General features: G+C 44.6%; 1 protein-coding gene across 4 annotated transcripts in view; it reads left to right on the top strand.

The window, feature by feature from the left end:
- Positions 1-272: 272 nt before the first annotated feature.
- SPIDR (scaffold protein involved in DNA repair) overlaps positions 273-9,645 on the top strand; it is a 332,345-nt gene continuing 322,972 nt past the window's right edge. For all 4 annotated transcript variants that reach the window (XM_077810302.1, XM_077810303.1, XM_077810301.1 and 1 more), the window contains exons 1-3: positions 273-378; positions 7,358-7,513; positions 8,850-8,928. In XM_077810302.1, coding sequence (XP_077666428.1) covers positions 364-378; positions 7,358-7,513; positions 8,850-8,928 — 250 coding nt within the window. In that variant the 5' untranslated portion in view covers positions 273-363. The remainder of the gene's footprint in view (positions 379-7,357; positions 7,514-8,849; positions 8,929-9,645) is intronic.

Here is a 9,645-nt window from a genome sequence, read left to right as displayed (position 1 = left end):
GGAGCGAGCTCCTTCGGCTCCCAGCCTCTTCCCACTGCAGGCAACGGAGGCTTCCGCCATCGGCCCGCCTAGGCAAGGCGAGCGGACCCCGCGCCCGACGCCGCACGGGCCACCTCAGTAAAGGCGGGGAAGGCACGACCGCTCTCCGGTCGCTCGGTTACGTCACGCGCATCCCGGCACGCCTATCCAATCAGAAGCCGTTGTGTCGTGGCGCCAAGCTGGAAAGGAGGGGGCGTGGCAGAAAGGGCTCAGGCCCCACCTCCAGTCCGGGGATTGGAGCTCGGGCTCCCCGCGCCTCCTTCCGGGGTTTCCCTGTCACGTGGGAAGGGAGCGGCTGTTGCGGCGTAAGGGCTCGGGGGAGATATGCCCAGTAGGAAGGTATTACCGGCCGGTGTGCGAGCGCGAGCTGTGCGGGGCGGCTGCGGGGCCTGCGTGCTGGGGCCCTGCGGGAAGGGGACGAGGGAGGACTGGAGTTAGTCCCGCAGTGGTCTGGTGCCAGGGCTATGTTAGCTTCCGTTTGTACAGCGCCTAGCACAGTGGGCCTCGTTCGGTACCGTTATTGGTTTGTTTTACAGCGGGCCCCTAGTTATACGTGGGAGCCTCCGTGCAGAGGGCCTTAGAGGCTGGTGACATACAAATGTTAAAGATACAGGGGGAGCTAAATTGCAGGGGCAGCTCAGTGTGGCCCCCCTGCAGAGGAAGAGAAGATAAAGCATTGTTTGCTATTTTAACTTCTTACACACAGGGCATGGGCTCCTGTCAGTTTTCCCATTTGTAACCTGGGGATAAAGATTCTGATGTCCTTTGTAAAGCGCTTTGAGATCTACAGAAGAAAAGCAATAGGCAAGAGCTGTTTATTATTACTATGTCAAGCTTCAGAGGAGTAGCCATGTTAGTCTGGATCTGTAAAACGGCAAAGAGTCCTGTGGCACCTTATGGACTAACAGACCTATTGGAGCATGAGCTTTCGTGGGTGAATATGACGATGCATCCAATGAAGTGGGTATTCACCCACGAAAGCTCATGCTTCAGTACGTCTGTTAGTCTATAAGGTGCCACAGGACTCTTTGCCTATTATTACTACGTTAGCTGCTGTGGGGACTGCAGCATATTTGTCTTTAGAGAGGGATGGTGGACAAAAGTGAAGAGCCCTGGCTGCTGTGGGCATCTCTTAGGCATTTGCAGTGCCCATGTTTAGTGTTTAATCTCTGATAACTTGTAGAGTGGTCTTACAAGAGAGCTTGGAGCCATGGCCCCCTGAATTCTGAGAATGGCATTATCAGAAACAGACACCTTGTGCGAACATGCACATGTTTAACTTTAATTTCATCTCCAGATAGTGTCTATGTGTAGGCCTAAAGTTAAGCACATGCGGAAGTGTTTGCAGAATTGGCAAGCCATTTAAAAAAACTGACCAGCTATCCCAATATGCTACTAATGTTGTTGACATAGCCAAAGTGTAACAGCATTTAGCCTGAAAATGATGGTTCTACTATATCGTGGGTTCTCAAATTTCATTGCACTGTGACCCTCTTCTGATAACAAAAATTACTACACGACCCCAGGAGGCGGGACCAAAGCCTGAGTCCACCTGATTCCCAGTGCCCCGGGTGGGGGAGCCAAAGCTCAAGCCCCACTGCTCTGGGCAGGGAAGGGGTCAAAGCCCACGTGGACTTGTAAGGTAAACTCCCTTCTCTTTATGTACAAATATATTTTTATGCCTGTATCTGTAAATTTCACTCCATGCATCTGAAGAAGTGTTTTTTTTTATGCTTATGCCCAAATAAATCCCTTAGTCTTTAAGGTGCCACCGGACTCCTCGTTTTTGTGGATACAGACTAATACGGCTACCCCTCTGATATCATGTTAATACTTTTCCCCCATTATAATAAGTAAGACTTGTAACATTTCCCTAGCCCTTTGTGTGGAAGCTAACTGTTCCCATGTTTGGGTCTGGAAAACTGCAGTGCTCACTAACCACCCGACTGGATTTTCTTTTCTTTTTTTTCCTGTAGATTCCAATAAAAGGTTAATTCTTACAGGACAGAATGTCATTAATCAAGAAGCTAAAGCCTTGCAAAAGAACTCTCCAGTTATAGGTGTCTCTCCTGAAATTTTAATATATTTCTTCACATTTCCAGGCTCTCTCTTTGGTTGTGGCCAAGAGAGCTAATGCAATTCTTGGATGTATTAATAGGGTAATACTGAGTAGGCCTAAAAAGAGTATATTTTTTCTGTATTGGCACTGGTGTGATTTCTACTTGGATGTTGTTTCCAGTTCTGGTGTCAATGAAGTAGGAGGTTGGTAATGTACCCTTACATTTTAAAGTGAATTTAGTAATGCTGTATTACACCATCATGGGTTCAGCTCTGGTGTCTACAGTATCAGGCTCAACAGAGTGAAAGTCACCTCTGCTCAGGGCTGGCCTTACCATGAGGCGAACTGAGGCAGCTGCCTCAGGTGCCAGGCTTGGGCGGGGGCCACTAGAACCCAGAGTGTAGAAAATTGTGTCTGCTGCTGGTGCATATGTATTCTCTCTGCTCTAGATGCACAGAGATGGTGGAGTGCTCTGCTGGAAGAAGGAGGGCACAAGAGACATAACAGGCAGGCAAGCAGGAGAAAAGGTGAGAGGGAATAACAGAAAGCAGCAGGAGCTGCAGGGAGAGAGAAGAGGAGGAGTCTCTTATGTACCTTTCTAACACCCCCAGGAGCCTGGAATGATTAACGCCAGCTTCTCAGGGAGCTTCCTGTTTCCTGCTGCTTCCCTGAACCCACTTGAGGAGAACAGGCAGTCAACTGAAGTAGTAGGAGCCAGTTAGGCCCTTAAGACGCTGATATCTTCCCTCACTCAGGCCCTGCTACCAGCCTGCTTATTTGTCCTTTTCAAATGAGTGTTGAGAGCCACTATAGCTGTCACAGAACAGCATTCATCATTCATGAGTGAAAGAAGAAAATGCCCCTCGGGAGCAGCATTCAGAAAAAGAAAGATAGAAAAGCTTCCTTTGCTTTCTAAGCAGGAAGGAGCTCTCCTGAGATACACAGACACAAATGTTCACGGTGAGTCTTCCGGCCCCAGTGAGGATGTGAGTGGTGACGAGATGCCTGATCTTCCAGTTAGTCAGAGTGCAGGTGACCTGGTAGTTACTGCAGCATCCATATCTCTATCTCAAATGGATGTAACCATACGCATTCCTGAAGAAAAGTGTAGATCAGAGAAGAGTGTGGTGGAGGCACAAGAAACAGCTGTTGCTGAGTTTAGTTCCTTAAGTCTAGATGATCCAGGACTGTGGACCCACTTGCTTGTACTGCATGGGCCACAGCAAAAACTTCATGTTCCCCAAAGACAATGAGAATAGAAGTTTCCATCCAACACATTACTGGCATGAAATCCCCAATGGTGACAAAGTGGAGAGGCCATGGCTTATGTACTCAAAAACCCAGAATGCTGCATACTGTTTTTCTTGCCAACTCTTCCAGCCTAATGTTCCAGCCACATTGGGTTTGACAGGAACAAAGGACTGGAAAAATTTGGCTAGAAATTTGGCATGCCGTGAGAAGGCAGCAAATCACCAGAGAGCATTCCACAGGTGGAAAGAGCTTGAGGTGAGACAAAGGTTAAAGGCCACCATAGATGATCAGCTTCAAGAGCAGATTGTATCAGAGTCTCTTTACTGGAAAAATGTTCTGAAAAGGCTCGTTGCCATTGTGAGAATACTTGCTACCCAAAACCTAGCACTGAGTGGTGCTTCAGATCAGCTGTATGTGCCAAACAATGGAAACTTCCTTAAAATTGTGGAGCTGATGGCTGAGTTTGATGCTGTACTCCAGGAGCATCTAAGAAGAGTCACCACCCAAGAAATAAGAAAAGGAGTACTTGTGGCACCTTAGAGACTAACCAATTTATTTGAGCATAAGCTTTCGTGAGCTACAGCTCACTTCATCGGATGCATACTGTGGAAACTGCAGAAGACATTATATACACAGAGACCATGAAACAATACCTCCTCCCACCCCACTCTCCTGCTGGTAATAGCTTATCTAAAGTGATCACTCTCCTTACAATGTGTATGAAAATCAAGGTGGGCCATTTGCAGCACAAATCCAGGTTCTCTCACCCCCCATCCCCATACACACACAAACTCACTCTCCTGCTGGTAATAGTTCATCCAAAGTGACCACTCTCCCTACAATGTGCAAGAAAGTACACACCCAAGAAATGTACACACATCACTACCTTGGAAAAAACAATTCAAAATGAGATCATACAGTTACTGGCAACAAAAGTCAAACAGAAGATTGTGGCAGATCTGAAGTCAGCAAGATATTACTCTGTTATTCTGGACTGCACACCTAACATCAGCCATACGGAACAAATGACTTTAATGGTGCGTTTTGTGACAACACCAGAACCTAGTGAAAATGTCCCTGCAATGGTGACAGAGCATTTTCTAGAATTTATTGACATTGATGATATTACAGGAGCTGGTATAACAAATGTGCTTCTTAAAAAGCTGGAAGATACGGGAATTGCAATAGCTGACATGAGAGGTCAGGGCTGCGATAATGGTGCCAACATGAGAGGAAAGAACAGAGGAATGCAGACACGGATCTGAGAGTTAAACCCTCAAGCTTTTTTTGTCCCAGGCACTTCTCATTCATTGAACTTTGGTGGTCAGTGATGCAGCATCAGCTTCTAGTAAGGCTGCAGAATTTTTTAATGTAATTCAAAGCATCTGTGTATTTTTCTCTGCATCAACTCATTGATGGCAAATTTTGAAGCAACATCTGGGAACATCCTTTCTGACAGAGAAACTACTGAGTGCTACACGATGGGAAAGCTGAGTGGAGGCGATAAAGCACCTGCCCTTACCTGCCGACTGGAGGCAAAAGGCACCTGCCCTTACCCAGTTCCTAGGGCTCAGGGTGTAATCTTCTGCGGGTTTGCAGGTCCTTTTTACCAGTGAAAGAACCTTACACAGCAATATCCATAACCTCTATTTATTAACAGTTACCAAAACAGAATATGCTCACTATGCATACAATGCTCACCACTCCCAATAAGGCAGGCAAACTTTTCTTGGTGGCCAGTCAAGATTAGATCGTCTAGGGCACCAGCTTCTGCACAGTATGATTGCCAGGGTGTTGAGGTCTGGCGATTCTGATCTTGGGCTGTGTCCTGGAGTTAGGTTTCAAAGAACTTCCTTTTGGACCCATTTATGTAGTTAAATCTTGTGTCCTTCTTAGCTATACCTTAACCAATCATTTTAAACTAAAATACTACAAGGCTGTATTTTTCACCAGTCCTAGCCCATTACAACACTGTTCTTTAACTCATCATTCCTCAGCACCTTAGTTGAATTAAATCTTGCAAAATTAGTTATGCAACAGACAGAAACAATGAAAGAATCACAGAGACCATACAGATAAAAAATAGAGAAGTAGGGATCATAAAGGCAAAACAATAGGAGTATAGATTTCATAATCACAACTGTTGATAAGTGGTTTCTTGCCTGACAGAATACAATCAAACAAAGTTTTCTTTAAACATCTTAAGATCTGTTTCCTTATCTGGTGATGGTGGGTACTATCAGGATGGGAGCGCCTTCTTAACAGACTGATATTACATTGTTTTGGTGCAATTTAGATGGAATGTAAATTCTTAGCTTATGGCTGCTGCTGCTTACTGCAGAAAAGGGCCTCAGACCTTACAAAGTAGTTGTGGATTGTATCTAGATTTTATAAAGTATTTGGTCCTTAATACAGACATTGCTGCTATGAATTTGGGAAGGACTTCTATTTGAATAGGACTATTCCCATTTAAGGATGGGGGGAGGGAGAGAGAAGATTTTGGCACTTAACATTTCAAATAATTTAATCAAATTTTGTTTATAAAACAGTGATCTGGATATCCTATGTACAATCTAAAACTGTAATTGTTCCAAACTCATAGTTTCATAGGGTTTAAGGTCAGCAAGGACTGTTAGATCATCTAGTCTGAGCTCCTGTATATCTCAAGCCATTACATTTTCCCCAGATATCTCAATATTAAGACTAAATACTTTAGTTACGCCAGGTCTACACTGTAAACTTACATCCGTATAACTACGTTGCTCAGGGGTGTAAAAAATCCACATCACTGAGCAATGCAGTTATACCCCGGCGCAGATAGCGCTGTGTCAACAGGAAGGCTTCTTCCATCAACATAGTTCCTGAAGTTCTCATGGGGGTGGATTAACTGCTGACAATTCTCTGTACAACTTCAGAGTACTGGCCCACACCTTCTGGTGTCCTCTCTCCAGCTGTGGACAATCTCTGATGCTTCAGAGGAGGGTGGGGAGGAGAGGGAGACAAACAAAGCAACCTAGTTACGTCTGGACAATTGTGCATTGGGTGAAAAAAAAATCCTTTCTGCCTCCTGCAGGTGACCAGATAAAGCATGAGATTTGATTATAGTTAAGGCTCTGTGTTTGTCATAGAGGTCACGGAAGTCATGGTTTCCGTGACTTCTGCAACAGCCCTGTGTGGCTGGCCCAGGAGCCGTCTGAGCAGCTCAGGCAGCCCCTGGGCCAGGTGCACCGGCTGCTGCTGGGGCAGTCTCGGAGGCCCCCTTGCCCCTCAGCAGCAGGAGTTTGGGTGTGGGGGGAGGTAAGGGCTTGGGGTTTGGGGCAGTGCTTACCTTGAGTGGGGGGCTCCGCTCCCTCAGCTCCCCTAGCTCCAATGGGAGCTGAAGAACCAGGGGTTGGGGGAGAGCGGAGGCAGCACGTGGAGTAGGGAGCTGCTGTTGCCGCTTACCAGGAGCTGGGTAGGGAGCCAGCTCCAGCAACCCCCTGGCCCAGCACCCTCAGCTCCCCTCTGGGCCGTGACTCGCCTCCCAAGAACCCGTGCCCGCCTCCCCAGTACCTGCAGCCCCGCCCCCCTTCCCAGCGCCCACAGCGCCCCTCCGCTTTGTCTAGCTTCAAATTCCATCCATTGGATCTTGATATACCTTTGTCTGGTAGACTGTAAAGCCCATTATTAAATATTTGTTCCCTATGTAATTACTTACAAACTGATAGAGTTACCCCTTAACGTTTTCTTTGTTACGCTAAAGAGATTGAGCTCCTTGAGTCTATCACACTTAAGGCATATTTTCTAATCCTTTAATCATTCTCCTGGCTCTTTTCTGAACCCCCTCCAATTTATTGAAAAGCAGAAATTACAATTCTTTGTTAAGTATTCAAACCAAGTATACAGTTCTTTGATAAGTATTCTTGATATTTGGTAATCAAGATCCAGATTAACTAGACTTTATTGTACTTAAAATAAAATTAAATATGAACGCTCAATAGTTTAATGGGTTTACAATTTTCTTTGTAGAGGAAACGAGCTTGGGATGCTGAATGTATGTCTTTTCCGGATGAGACACCTCTAGCGTTGAGAAAAGCAAATGTTGGGACAGCAGTGGCTACTTCTTCCATTTCCAGCGCATGGCTTAAGTGTGGCGATGGATTTCAGAGCACTTCCATGCTTGAGGTAAAATCCTGGTTAACCTGTGGTGTAGGCTAGAGATGCAAACTGATGATCATAAGGCTTCCCCCCCAAATTCGCTTTTTATGCACAATCCAAAAATAACAAACCTACTGTTTATAGCAAACATACAACAAACCCTTGAGGCTTTAATGTGACTTGTAGCTCCTCTCCCAAAATTTCCATCAGTTGAAATTTCATGTGTTCCATCTCTTCTCCCCATGTTTGCTTATATTGTCAGTTGTCCTCCTCCTCTTGGAACACCACTCAAAAGTTGTGTCAACAGCATATTGTTGAGTTGACAAGGTAAGCAGAACTGGAAAACAAGACTGCACAGAATTGGTTTTCATTCCAAAGTGTAATTCTCTCTGCACATGATGGTATCTTACACTTATCCTGGTCAGTACCTTTCATCTGGAAAGAGCTCAAACATTTCCAAACTATATTTATAGTATTAAAAAATAATTTCATCCGTTCCTGGGATGCAATACAGTAGCTCTTTAAAAGTTCACAGCAACACTCAACAACAGTTCACGGCGTATTTCAGTTGATAGTTCAGTTTTATGTCTCATTCAAAATGGCATTTGCAGTACCTTTACCTCTATTACCTCACTGGGATGTAGAGTGACCAGATGTCCTGGTTTTATAGGGGCAGTCCGATTTTTGGGTCTTTTTTCTTAAATAGGCTCCTATTACCCCCTCCCCACCCCCATTCCGATTTTTCACACTTGCTGTCTGGTCACTCTACTGGGATGTTTGTTCAATTCTGGCTGAGATTGAAGGAATGCTATCTACTGAATCTCCAACTCTGCATCTTCTTGCATTTGGTTTTTTCCCTGTAGTCTCTTATCCAAGTACTGGCCAGGCCCATTCGTGCTTGGTTTGTGAGATTTTTATAAGAGCAGAGTCAATACAACTGCATGCTTCTTTCCCTGCCCCTTTGAATATGTTAAGGATCATATTTTCCAACTTTCAGCCTGCCCTCCCACGTTGGAATTAGAGTGAAATTGTTGCCTATCTCTACCCCCCACCCCTGGTAAAATGTAATGTCAGTGCTTTGGGCAGGGAGAGTGGATGTTTTCCTGACCCAGAGCAGAGATTATGCAGTTCTGAAGTTGTTGTTCCTTGAGAAGAGTGTGAGGGAATTACTCAGAATCAGTAGGACTGCTTAATATATAATGCTTTTAATAGAATATAAAGCTCACTGACTTGAAAGTGAACTGCCATGTTAATGTGAATAAATAATAGTCACTGTAACATACAACTATTCTATTACCTTGTTCCTTTAATCATTTGGTGTGCGTATATAAAATATATATATCTATATTTTTTTGTCATGTAGACATCAGAATCTTCTGAAAAGAAGTCTAGAGCTGATAAGCATCTTGGGCCACTGCTTACGTCTGCTGAAGGCACACTAGGTACTATCACTATTTCACATTAACACTGTAGAAGCATCTATCAGTTTGCGTTGTCCATAGAAGTTTTCTGAGTTCTTATCTGTGACATCAGCTGCTTCCACCTACTGGCATAGTCTATGCATACAGAGGGTGATCTCTCGAAGAAATAGAACTGATCCTATCCCACTTGCACCTGCATTCCTGGTCTCCCTCTCCCCTGATCTCCAGATAAAGATCCTGAAGGGAGGCGGGAACCTCGGCCACTGCTTTTGTATGTGCGAAAGGAGCTCTGCTAGTGCTTCATATATTGTACACTTCATATCCTGCCAGGGATAGTATTTTTAAAGTTTTTTCACAGTTTAAAAAAAAACAACGCTTAAAAGTGTTTAGATGGAAGGAGAGGCAGTTGTGTACTCCACTTGGAGACAGATAAATAAGGAGACTAAAGGTGGAGCTGGGGGGAAAAGAAAATGGACCCTATCAGCTGGATTGACAGCAGCAGCACTGCTGCTTTCATATCCTTTTCCCTTTGTGTGAGGACACCCAGGATAGCAGCATGGAGCAACTACTATCGTGATAGGAATTACAAAAATAGATGCAGCCATAACAGTAAATTTTTAAGGGATGATTTGACTTTACAGTTCAAAAAGAGCCTAGATATGATGTAAAATAAGTTCTAATTTGTGTGTGTGTGTGTATACACACACACACACACACTATATATATATATAAATAAAA

The sequence above is a fragment of the Eretmochelys imbricata genome, chromosome 2 (assembly GCF_965152235.1).
Source record: "Eretmochelys imbricata isolate rEreImb1 chromosome 2, rEreImb1.hap1, whole genome shotgun sequence".
In the NCBI taxonomy this organism is placed as follows: Eukaryota; Metazoa; Chordata; order Testudines; family Cheloniidae; genus Eretmochelys; species Eretmochelys imbricata.
Note: the sequence above shows the minus strand (reverse complement) of the source record. Positions and strands in the feature narration are given on the sequence as shown.